The sequence below is a fragment of the Cylas formicarius genome, unplaced genomic scaffold, assembly GCF_029955315.1.
Source record: "Cylas formicarius isolate icCylForm1 unplaced genomic scaffold, icCylForm1.1 PGA_scaffold_9__14_contigs__length_23061073, whole genome shotgun sequence".
Taxonomy (NCBI): Eukaryota; Metazoa; Arthropoda; class Insecta; order Coleoptera; family Brentidae; genus Cylas; species Cylas formicarius.
In genome coordinates this window covers 11552628-11565208 of record NW_026844365.1, presented here as the reverse complement: position 1 = coordinate 11565208, position 12581 = coordinate 11552628, and the positions used below count along the sequence as shown (strand labels likewise).

The 12581-nt window shown below is 36.1% G+C and overlaps 2 protein-coding genes and 1 non-coding gene across 3 annotated transcripts; 1 reads left to right on the top strand and 2 right to left on the bottom strand.

The window, feature by feature from the left end:
* The first annotated feature begins 321 nt into the window (after positions 1-321).
* Positions 322-393, top strand: Trnaw-cca (transfer RNA tryptophan (anticodon CCA)). The gene has a single exon. It is a non-coding gene; the product is annotated as a tRNA-Trp (tRNA).
* Positions 394-3432: 3039 nt separating this feature from the next.
* On the bottom strand, positions 3433-4932 carry LOC132707411 (3-hydroxyacyl-CoA dehydrogenase type-2-like). Its single transcript, XM_060679259.1, has 5 exons — positions 4910-4932; positions 4671-4835; positions 4457-4621; positions 3858-4095; positions 3433-3800 (listed from the first exon to the last, which is right to left on the bottom strand). The coding sequence occupies exons 1-5, from the start codon at positions 4916-4918 to the stop codon at positions 3652-3654; spliced, it is 726 nt and encodes a 241-aa protein (XP_060535242.1). The 5' UTR covers positions 4919-4932; the 3' UTR covers positions 3433-3651.
* Positions 4933-6257: 1325 nt separating this feature from the next.
* On the bottom strand, positions 6258-7268 carry LOC132706932 (3-hydroxyacyl-CoA dehydrogenase type-2-like). The gene is made up of 5 exons (XM_060678530.1): positions 7179-7268; positions 6971-7126; positions 6750-6914; positions 6459-6690; positions 6258-6409 (listed from the first exon to the last, which is right to left on the bottom strand). The coding sequence occupies exons 1-5, from the start codon at positions 7185-7187 to the stop codon at positions 6258-6260; spliced, it is 714 nt and encodes a 237-aa protein (XP_060534513.1). The 5' UTR covers positions 7188-7268.
* Positions 7269-12581: the final 5313 nt, after the last annotated feature.

The window sequence follows — 12581 nt, the reverse complement described above, 5'->3', positions numbered from 1 at the left end:
TTTTTTATTTGATTCGCCATTACAAAACTTATTTATTACATTTTCAGAATTACGAAAAAAGATATTGTCATCAAAACTTCAAATTTTAATAGTATAGGTACTAAATTATTATTTATTTATTTTGTTAAAATATTATTTCTTATTACCACTTAAACTGAAACGTTACGTATATTTGAAAATTAATTACGGCAATACTTTTCTACTTCAATAAATACCAGCGATTGCGGCTTATCGAACAACAATGGTTTTTTTTTAAATATTCAAAGGTCGATATTAATCCAAGTCCCCGCTAATAACTGAGCGACAACAAAAAATAACGTAGACTCCGTGGCGCAACGGTAGCGCGTCTGACTCCAGATCAGAAGGTTGCGTGTTCAAATCACGTCGGGGTCAAAATATTTTTTTATTTTTTTCGCCACTACCCGCAAGTATCAACGTATAGTAATCACACATTAAGCAGTCGGGCGAATAATACGACTTTTTTTACGAAACCCGAACCACGAATTCCCGACATTCGCTCAACATTTTCCATAAATTATATCAAACTATCGGGCCTCGAAAACATTTAATCGAATTTAAAATTTTTCTCCGATTTCTAACTGATAATTTTGAGGGAAAAATTGGCGGGTTCCGAGATCCGATCGGCCACTTACCGAAATCATGGCGTATTTAAATTTATGTGTATCACTGAAGCATTCGGGCAATTTTATTAACGGAACCTGGCAATTAGGGAATCGGTCAGATATACTTTCCGAATGTCTGGTGCTCATAGGCATAAACGCGTTCTCACGAAGATTTACATTTTTTTATCCCGCTCCTGATCTCGTATTCATTTCGTTTTTGTACAAAACGTATATTTCGAATTCCTGCCTCTATCTGTCTACTCGCTGACGACAATCTCCTCTACGAGCTGGCTGTTTTTTTCTTATATGAAAGGCATTTCGATACTTTTATACATTATCATTAAAATTAAGTGTGTATTTGACATTGTCAGCTAACTACACGGTCAACTTATACATATACAAAAAATGCCTCATAACTCCGCCATTTTCGCGACCTCTTTGAAGATTTCGACATCATTTAATAGGGTTCGATGAAAATGGAAAATTAAGTGCTCTAACAATGTTTTTATTCGAATAGAAAATTTCAGGTTTCAGAATGGCCAAAAATTGAAGAACTCGGGTAGTATTGAAGTTTGGTTAGTGTCGTTTTTATCATTAACATTAACATTTGACAAAAATCGTGCTTGTGACGTGTAAATATATTAAGTTCTATTTAATTTTTAAATAGTTCTTTTTTCTATTTAAACATTATCAGAAACTTGTCTCAAAATAAAACTATGTATACAATTTCCACAACAATGTATATGACGCTCATTAAGAACTGTTGGTATAGAACCAACTTAATCCTGATGAAAATTAATATGCTTACTGACGACCAGGCGGCAGTCACCTCAATAAACTGGCCTCCAACTGCTCAAGAATCTACCCAAAAGTCCTATTCATGTAATGAGACGAAATAAGGTCTAACATACTTTTCAAATAGGCCCGGGAGAATAGCAGATGAAGCGTTTATTCTAAATGAGTCATGCAAATTGTTTTCCTCTGCTAAGTTATTTCCTGGACGCATAAATTCGATAGAGATAAAAAATAAAATTTGAATATCATGTACCTAATTCTATAAGGTTGTTCGGAAAGTCATTTCGTTTTTTCCCGTCAGAGGACTTAATTACGTTTTTTCGAAACCAACTTCACACTTAAGCCGCATAACCATTATATGTATTGAGAGCTGATATTGCAAGGCTTGTGTGTGAAAAAGTTCTATTAATTCTACGCAGTAGTTTTTGGTTGGTGCCCTTTTAAATATGGAGAGCAATAAGCAGCATTTTCGTCATATTTTACTTTTTTACTTCAGAAAAGGTAAAAATGCTGTCCAAGCGAGAAAAACATTGACGGATGTGTATGGAGAAGGTGTGTTAACAGTACGCCAGTGCCAGAACTGGTTTGCAAAATTTCGATCCGGCAATTTTGATGTCGAAGATGCACCACGGTCTGGAAGGCCGGTCGAAGCTGACAAAGATGCGATAAAGGCATTAGTTGATGCAATTGGCGAATAACCACACGAGAGATCGGTGAGAGATTAAATTTGTCGAATTCAACTGTTTATGGCCATTTGAAAGGCATGGGCTTAACCTCGAAGCTCGATGTGTGGGTGCCCCATGTCCTTACGGAGCGAAATTTGTGTCGTCGCGTTGACGTGTGTGATTCGCTACTCAAAGGTCAAAAAAATGATCCATTTTTGAAACGAATTATTACTGGGGACGAAAAATGGGTGGTATACAACAATGTTAAACGCAAGAGGTCATGGAGCAGAAAAGATGAACCGGCTCAAAGCGTGTCAAAAGCCAACATTCACCAAAAAAAGGTGATGCTCTCCGTTTGGTGGGATGTCAAAGGAATCGTTTTTTTTGAGCTTTTGCCGGACAATACAACGATTAATTCATAAGTCTATTGTCATCAACGGACAAATTGACAAACTTAAAGAGAAGAGGCCCGAATTAATCAACAGGAAGATTGTAGTGTTCCACCAGGATAATGCGAGACCTCACACAAGTTTGGTCACTCGCCAAAAACTTTTACAGCTTGAATGGGACGTACTGCAACATCTACCATATTCTCCAGATCTGGCGCCTTCCGACTACTATTTGTTCCGGTCCCAGCAAAATTTTTTGGATGGCAAAACCTTTACATCAAATGAAGATGTCAAAAACCACCTGAACCAGTTTTTTACCAGCAAGGACCAAAACTTTTATAAGAGGGGAATTATGTTCCTGCCAGAAAGATGGCAAAAGGTGTTGGACCAGAATGGCCAATATATAATTTAATAAAATATTTATTCATTATACGAAAACTGTGTTTCATGTTCCCCAAAAAAAACGAAATGACTTTCCGAACAACCCAATACATGGCTAAATGGGAACTTTTTTATTTATTTATTATTTATTTATTTTCTTATAAAACTTCTGAATCAGTTTCAGTCAAGCTCTGAAGAAGTCAACAGGATTATTATCGAAACGTTAGCTAGTTCGACTCAAAAAAAAAACCGACGCAGGAGGAATCCACAAGTTTTAAAGTATTACAGTAGCCTGTGGAAATTTATTTGAAAAATAATTATTTTCCTAAAGACAGGATTGTCTATTCAAAACTGGAAATTCAGGATCACCAAATAGCATTGAGTCAACTGGAATTAGAAACAGAATAACAAATGCTGTGGTTGCTGAAAGCGTTTTAAAATGATTGAAATGGAAAATTATATTTGACATTTATAGCTGAAGAAACCTTTATTATTTATCCAACTGTGATTATTTTTTTCGCTGCGTTTAATAACTCTAGATGTAAATGCTTTGCAAATATTATTATTAATTTTATTTATTTATTTTTTACATTTACAGTGAACGCCTATGAAAGTAAGGCACTAATGGACACCAATTTAAATTACGAATTCCGATGGCGCCCCACAAAACACCCCGACCAACACTTTTGACAAAAAAATATTCACCACTGCCTTCTTTTTCAAATTTAATAAAAAATTTCAGATATTTTTATCAGGCCATATCTTCAAAATAAAGGATTTCCTCTGGTGAACCATACTTCAATCAGTGCTTGAGCCATCCAGTTTAACAGAGACGGCATTAAACATCGGCATCTCTATGATGCTCTTGACCGCGTTGGCAAAGTCGTCGAATCGGATAGAGCCGCTTACAAAATTGGGCCCCTCCCACTTCCGCGCGTCATAAGGACCTGCCACAAAAGGACAAAAGCGTACGTTTGAATAAACACAGTTATCGACTAAGCAACCTAGCACTATATCGACCACTCGGATACCCTGGCCGGTCAAATCTCTAGCTAGAGGCACGGTGATGGCGCTCAATCCGGCTTTGCTGGCCGCGTAAGCGCTGCACAAAGCCTTCCCTTCGGATGCAATGTTGCTGGTGGTGTTGATTATGACGCCCCTTTCGCCGTTCTCGTTCAATTTGTTGTCCGCCATCAATCCGAGGGCTAACCGTATAACATTGAACGTCCCTATTAAATTGACCTACGAATTAAACGGTAATTGCGTTGGATAGCTTTGACCAATGATATTCCAAAAGCAGACCCGGCCAGGAACCAGCTGATGTTTATATTCTTTTGGCGATAGAATGTGTTGCAATCTTGGAGAATGTAAAGTATAGAGTATAAAGTACTAAAGTTTCTTAATTAATTTGTGGTCAGTTACTTTAGTTCTGACCGCAAAGGCCTCGGTTCACATGGTTCCTCATCCCAGTCCCTGGGGTCCAAACATTGAGTATGAGCAAATTTTTATCAAAGCGCTGCAATCTACTTCCATGATAACATTACGGCTTTGTCGGGTCCTTTCTGCATATAATAGCTTTGGTTTGAACTAGGTGACACCCTACCGTGACAATTTTAATAAACTCCTCTAGATTGTGGGGAGTGTCCTCTGCGAAATCGTAGGCGGGTCTCTGTAGACTCATTTCGTCGCAATTGATGACACCGTTCAACCTGCCAAACTTTTTTTTCGTCACGTCTAGGGCCGCCAGCACTTCCTTCTCCGAAGTGATCTACAGGCTCGCATTATGAGACTACGTATGGGTATAAAGGACAACTTACGTCGATAGTTAGAACTATGGAGTTGTCGCCGTAGTTTAGAACAAGGTCTTCTTCCTCGGGGTGCTGCAGATCGCAGACTACCACTTTGGCACCTTCAGCTAGAAGCTTTTCTGCTGTTGCTTTACCCGGGCCAGATGCTCCGCCTGTGATCCAGTAGACCGAGTCCTGTAAAGTAATGGTGGTTGAGGTGGGTCCAGGTAGAAGTATAGCACGTGGCGGAACAGAATGTTGAATCATACCTTTATCATTTTCGCGAGGGCAAAAGAACGTGAAACGACCGAAAACATTTATTTAACGGTTGAATAGTATCTTCGCTATCACTAATCTTGCCTGATAAAAACGTTAAACTTGCGTACAGGGTGAGTATCATAGCAGACATTAACGTGTGCGAAAGTTTAATGGCACGTTGGGATGGAATACGCAAAAGAATTTTGAAGAATTTGAAAGTAAAACAACTTCGAGGTCAAACGAATGACAGTAACGGCCATTAACGGCCGCGGTAAAATATAGGCGAGACCCGTACGTGAACAATATGCAAACATTGAGTGCTCTGCCCATTTTAAATCTGTTGACACTGCTAATTGATATTTGCATAAAAATTAAAATCGGTCTGGAAGCGGAAAGATTTTGTAACGTACGCGTTTACCGAGTGAGACAGTTTCTCTGTAGTATTAAATCTGCCGACTAAAATTTATCGAGGAGGATCCATCAACTTGCAGAGCGATTCGTGGAGGACATGGTTCGAATTAAAGGGAGGAAGTTTATTTATACTCAGCCTTTTGCATCACCTCTATGGGGTTAGGTATATTAAAGTTCCAGAAACCTTTAGGGTCAAAGATATTATCATAGATATTATATATTTAGTTGACATAGTGATAGACCTCCTCTATAATTCAGCACTTATGAATACCTCAAGTTACAATCATGGAAAGCCGCATGTACTTCATTTGTCTTATCCCAAAAACCTAACCTTCAAAACTTGGGCGGTTGTATAAATCTGGTCTTATGGAAACAAGGCGTTATTCATAGTCTTGCTTATTTTGAGTCCTGCTAATAATATATCTGGTTATTTTGTAAGTTACAAATGATATTGCACGGTTAATAAGGCCCTTTTAACACTCCCATTTGCAAAATTTCAAAATCACTGCCCTGCAGAAAAAATGAATTTTAAATAACGTCCCAGTTCAGAACTTCATAACTTCAAACTGTTCATTTGAACGCTGTCAATATTGCAATCAATATAGCAAGTAGCCATAACACATCAGGCTCAGGATTTAAAATGTAACCCAAGTGGGACTTTCAAGTGCCCTTTAAAAAAAAAACAAAAATTAGTGTATACCTAATCTGGAAAAATAAAAAATTTTTGAACTAAACATTTGAACTCTTGAAAATATATAAAAATACCTGGAAGGATACAAATTTAGTTACGTGAGTTAGCTATAAAAAATGTTTTATCTTGTTATGTGATCATAAGCTGCATTTTCACTGCATACCAATCCGATTTTTATTGTAAAACTTTTGATAATAATTTTAATATAATTTATAATAATAATTTTAATATAATTTATAATAAATTTTAATAATAATTTATTTACAAACATTCGACCTCAAACTCGGCGTTTCTATAATCAAAGTAACAAAATTCGCGACATCGCGTGGGCTGCAGCTCCTCCGTTCGTTAATCGATTGGTTTAGGAAAAAGTTGGTTAAATTTGAGTCTGCTGAGTTACTAGAAGCCCCTGAAAAGTGACCAACAGTAAACTGATGCGAAGGCCCCCAAATACATACCATCGGGAATGGAAACAACTCTGATTCGTTTGGATCTGAGTTCTTGATCTAGGCTTAGCGTCACACCGATCAACGCTGCTTTGCTGGCAATGTAGGCACACCGTCCAGCTTCCCCAGAGTAGTTGACACATATATTGACAATGACACCTCTTTCGCCATTTTTGTTGGGCGAGTTTTTCCCGATTAGTCGTAACGCTAGCCGGATGACGTTGAATGGACCTACGGTGTTGGCCTGGAATTCAATACCAAAACTTTCAGCAAAGGTGCAAAATTGATCTATTCAACTTTTACCGATATTATTTTCGTAAAATTCTCTAGATCGTGTGGCTTTCTGCTTTGAAAATTGTACACCCGCTCGTTGGCTTGAACATCCACGCAGTTAATAATACCGTCGAGCCTTCCGAATTTCTGCTGGATCATATCCAGCACCGTCAAGACTTCCTTGTCCTCTAGTATCTACAATATTTTGGCACTTCAGTGTATTTACTCTCTCTTTTTAATTAATAGCTGACATTCAGAGGTAGGAAAATGATTTTGTCGTCACCGAAGATGTTGATATCGCCATCGGGGTTATCGCAGAAAGCTATCTTGGCACCTTTGAACAAAAGCCGGTCGACTATCGCCTTTCCTAGCGACGAATTTCCACCGATCACCAGGTAAACCGAGCCCTACAACGTTACTATATATAGCACTCATTCCAAAACCGTAAAAATGGGTTACCTGTATCATGTTTAAACACTTTTAAGACTATTCATTTATGAGGCCTAACGCGCGTATCAAAAATGAGATAAGACGGCTAAAATATTTACTTTCATTGAAGCTTAAGCAAATACATTAAACAAAAAAGGTGTCAATGCTACCGTCTTCTTCGGTGCTACAGGGTGACCCGACCTCCCAGATTCACGGACTTGACACCGTTAGAATTTTAGAACCCGGCATCGTAAGCGAAAACTTTAATATCGGAACAATAGCGGAAAATCGGTTCTAGCGCTCCGCTTGACGCAAAATCATCGTCGTTTCAGTTTCTCCTGGCATTTACACCATAGTCAGAGATCGGACGAAGACACGCGGCGTTAAAGAGAAACGGCATCGCCATGAATAAAACATTTTAGAAATTGGAACGAAACAATATGCATTACTTTACACGACAAGTTCGTGCTCATCTCTCTCGGGTCAAATTTTAATCTCATTGTTCGCGATGTTCCGTTCTCACACCTCCTAACAACTGTATCACCTACGTACAGGTGTGACTCAGTCGGCTGCAGGGATCGCCCTGTCTATTACGAACCCATTGGCATTCCTTTCTGGACTTACTCGCCTAGCTCGCAAAATAACTTCTGCTTTCTTGAGACTTCTTTTAAATTGGAATTTATACTAATTTGATATTTTATGCCAGCCAGCTTCTTATGTAATATTAAAAATTATCCTATTGATTGATTATAACCTTTATTCGATCTTATTCCAATGTCATATGTCCTACTTATAAATTTTCTAGTATTCAGTATCTAGATTTTTCAAATCATTTATTTCTATCTATTTTGTCCAGGCCAAAGAGTATATGAAATATCATAATAATTGAGAAGTAATTAGTTTAAGGCATGTATAATGGTCTATAACATTCTATCTTAATGAGGAAAATGTCAACTGTCTAATGTGTTAAGGAACTTTCGTATTTTCATGCATATATTACATCGATAATAATATAATTATTTCGGTACTACCTAGCAGATGTAATTAGCATTTAACACTATTTCTTTGAATTGACTATGTAAACAAATTTAGTGTGACTTTGAACCTTAGAAATAAACGCAAACAGAGATGATACTGTAATAATTCACAGGTCTAGTAGAAATATCGGCAGTACTATGGGGATGAATTTCAGAAGGCAATGAAGCTGACGATTCGTCAGAACAAAGTCTTAGTGGCGAACAACCAAATCAGTGATATCAAAAATTACAATATGTATGTAATACGTAACATTTGACTTTGTAAATGTAACTTTGGGAGATATTAATGTTTTTATGTCATCCTGTGTAGACGAAATATTATAATACCAAATTTTCGATCTAAATCATATGAATTTTTTATAAAAGTATTTAAAAATACTTTTAGAAGAACCTGTTAAAAGCTTTTAAAGAAGCATACTACTTTCTTGAATTTTGTGTTTGGTATTATTTGGCAAATCGCTATTTTCAAATCAACATTTTAATTTAATTTGAATGTTTTAATAGTACATCATGCAAAAAGCTTGATAAACCCCAATCGCTGTGTTGCATATTATACTTTTCCTACGACCAATACTTTTTGGGTACGGAACCGAAAATAAGATAGTGGTGGTATTTGACTAGTTCCTTTTAGGGGAGGAAATTTCTATTCTGTTTTCGTGTTAGAAAATGAAGACATTATTGTTAATAAATATAGGTATGCAATTTTTTTTGTATAATTTTAAATCTTTGCTACCCAAACTAAGCAAGAAAATTTTCTTTTTATGAGACAGAAAAATGAGGATTAGGAAATCAATGTCTGGTGTCCTTTTTAAGCGTTAGCAGAGCCCGAACTCACAAATTCCTTCATTTCACAAAAACTTCTGGTATCTTCTCTGAATAGATCTAATTTTTCCTAACCTCAAACTTTGCAACTTAGGGCGTTATTATTCGATTTGATATGACGTTTTACAGAAAACTACAGAGAAATGATAGCGTACAATATGAAGGCATTGTGAAAAATTCTATTTAATTCCAAGGAATTATAATTAAGTGAAGGAATTACGCGGTACAGTCTTCCATCTGCGGTCTACTTCTCGAATCTAGTTAAATTAAAAATCTTTACTTTCCTGCGGATGCTTCGGCGGAATCACTCCGGTACGCCCCTGGATTTTATAAAATTTAAATAAAGGAAGCGTCTGTCGCCGTATTTACATTGCATTTAAACGAAATCGGTTTAGATTTATAACTTCGGCAGCTTTTCGACGTGGGATTGTCCACGTTGCTTCGACGTAGGTGGGAGGGTACTTTTTCCCTCCTCCGGAGATGTGTTTCTGGGCGCGCTTCGTTAGGTCCACATTATACCTGCCGATCTCAAAATCGATCTCGGTAACTGGAGTAATCATTTTTAACAATTACAAAGCCAAGCAGCATCGAATTAACAATCATAATTTTCCCATAGCCCGTATTATTGGATTCCGCATCGCCGCGTTAAAAGTTGACACCGTGGAGAAGATTTTGATGGATGATCGTGCGCTCCATCATTCGAAAAAATAGCGGGCAAAAAATTTAATTTCGTATTGCGCTGAAAATAATCCGTTCGGTATATTAGGCGCGTCCCAGACCGCACTGTACAACGAATACCTCTGATTATACTTAATAATACATTTAATTTCACATTATAAATATATTCTTGTTTCTGTTATATTATAATGATTATAATGATAATTATTATTATTTGTTATTGTATTTATTAACTTTGATTTGATTGATTATTTGATAATTCTATTAAATGCATACTTCATATGGTATATAAGAATTGATATAAATAGAATGAAAAAAAAAGTGATGAAACATACATGACCTACAATTAGTTGCGGAACAAGCTGAGTATTATTCCAAAACTTTAAAACTTTTTTAATACTTTTATTTATTTATTTTTGAATTCATCACTTTTGAGGTAGATGTGAAACACCGTCTAAGTAGCATCACAGTAAACGGTGGACACTGTCAACTATTAATCCATAAAATGAATCATTTTGTATTCTCTTTGACAAATTCGGTATGGATTTTTAATTTGGAAAACCAATTATAATGTTGTACTATCTACCAGATGAAATGTGACTATCTTCAATAGGTTTTCTTGACTCTTACTGACCACAGAAATATGTGCATGATATTTGTCAAACAAATTCTCCACAAATAAAACTTTGCCAATAAAATTGCCAAGTCAAGCCTAATCCATTATCTGAAAAATATCCTTTTGTCTCGAGCACAAAACAATTTGGAACAGTCGTTCTTATAATTAATGATTATGTATCTCCTCTCAATTACATATCGATATTAAATTAGAGAAGAAAGAATCTTATTATGCCCGTCTTTCATGTACCATTTGTAACTTCTCTTCCTGGATACAATATTAATATTGCCTGTTGCGTAATATCGTAGGTCGATCTACGTCACGTATAGATTAAGCGACCATTTCAACACTTGAAAAGCTCACAATATGATTGCGTTATACTGATTTAAAATCACTAAATCTTTAAAAAATCGTGCCTGGAAAACTATCCTAAAAAGTACACTTTAGACCGTTAGTTAAACATACCGATGGTATCTTTAACTAAGCAACTTATGTTGTATGGGGTAAAATACATAATTCTACAAATCTGACCAATATTCCAATATATTTTTTTAACATTAGAATGAGTTAAATATTTTAAATTTCTGACTAGAACAATTTCTGTTCGCTATTTTGAAAGGTTTTTTAAAACGTAGTTTAGTATAAATTTTATTTTACGCAAATATTTAAAGAAAATATAACATAAGTCCATTTTTTTCTCTCCCCAAGATGTGGCCGAAAAAATAAAAAAAAGAAAGCCAGACTATCCTCGGTCCGCGACAACAGATTCCGATTTCTCCCTGGCTGAAAAATGTCTTCATTAATACATCCACCGATGTCTAAAACACTAAATACGAACCGTAAATCAGAGCCGACTCTAAATTCGCGTCCAAACGTATATGTAAATCGTCTAAAATAAATCAAGCTAATCTTGTGATTGATCGCGCCCGTAGAACACTCGGTATATGTGGGCGATGAGAATTTTCATCTTTGTCGCCGTTTTTTTCATGGGGGCATCCGAAGAATAACGGGAAAAAGTGTGAGTCTCGCCTAGGGTAATTATACCCGTCAGGACCGTACCCGACTTTTGCTTGCGTGTCCCCAGAAGCTTCAGGAAAATAGGCGATCGGTTCTGCTATTTTTATATCTTTTTAACTGTGTTTGTTAGACAGAGAGAGATATATTATTGGATATGTCATATAATAAATATATATATGGAATAAACACAATTAAAACGTTATATTGTTTATTCAACTTTTACAATTGATCATTAAGTAGTTTATTTAAAGAAAAAGATAATTGGAAGAAAAATCATGCAAGGATAAACCTTTTAAGAGGATTAAATTTGTAAGATCGTATAAGCAAGAGAAAGCAGGTCCTAACCTTATTTTTTTTTGTTTGTACTGATGAGACATGGATATTTTAAAATCGTACAATTGGTCTTGGCAAAATATTAATGTAACAACTGTAAAAACCACTAAAGTTCATGCGAACGGTATCTAAAAGGTCTGTGGAAAACTTAATTTATAAATGCCACTTTAATTATTGACTGATCCACTAGATTTTTATTGTATCTTATAGCAAAATTCTAACCGTGCCGTAAAATCTCCGAAAACATCCGATCGCTCTCAAACCGTGCGGTAATATCCCGGAAATGTCCGAAGATGATCGGATCCGTGGGAAACAAAACTGACCTCGTAAAGTGCCGATTCCCGCACACTAGTTTTGTGTGTAATTAGGCATTTTACAGACGGGATTAGAAAAAAAGTATAATATGCAACACAATTCGTGATAGTATATTATGCAACAACTGCGGTAAACGGCAGTAAACATAGTAATGGATTCTGTCATTCCCAAGTGTCATTGTAACAGGCCCATGTTAAATAGATGGGTCCAATATTATTTCTTCTATATGCGCTGCCTAACAGTAAATCAAAATCCGTTAAAAATGAGTTACTATAGTCTTCGTTGCATGACTCGATATAAGGACTGAAATAATGATATGATTCAAAAAATAAAAGATTTGGCACACATTAAGGCAAACAAATTATCCTATTCAGTTTTCGCACATGTTGTTTCGAAGCTATGACAAAAGACAACATTTTGATTTACCCTGCGTGCTACTACCCAAAACGTAGAACATGAGTTACCCAATTAACAAAAAATAATTAAAATAAATGGATTTGCAAACTTGACAAAAAAAGAAAACCTTATAAAAAATTAATAAGTATAAACCATAAAACTGAGGGAGTACTCTGAAAATGTTGTCGAACGTAGGAAAGTCGCCCAGTCCGGTCCACG

What these genes read in the sequence shown, in the direction of transcription:
- LOC132707411 (XM_060679259.1), bottom strand. An exon ending in CCATAGTTCTAACTATCGAC is followed by an intron (nt 4,622 to 4,670) that starts GTAAGTTGTCCT and finishes GCGAGCCTGTAG; the next exon opens with ATCACTTCGGAGAAGGAAGT. An exon ending in AGTGGTCGATATAGTGCTAG is followed by an intron (nt 3,801 to 3,857) that starts GTTGCTTAGTCG and finishes CTTTTGTGGCAG; the next exon opens with GTCCTTATGACGCGCGGAAG.
- LOC132706932 (XM_060678530.1), bottom strand. An exon ending in TCATTTTCCTACCTCTGAAT is followed by an intron (nt 6,915 to 6,970) that starts GTCAGCTATTAA and finishes AAAATATTGTAG; the next exon opens with ATACTAGAGGACAAGGAAGT. An exon ending in ATTTTACGAAAATAATATCG is followed by an intron (nt 6,691 to 6,749) that starts GTAAAAGTTGAA and finishes ATTGAATTCCAG; the next exon opens with GCCAACACCGTAGGTCCATT.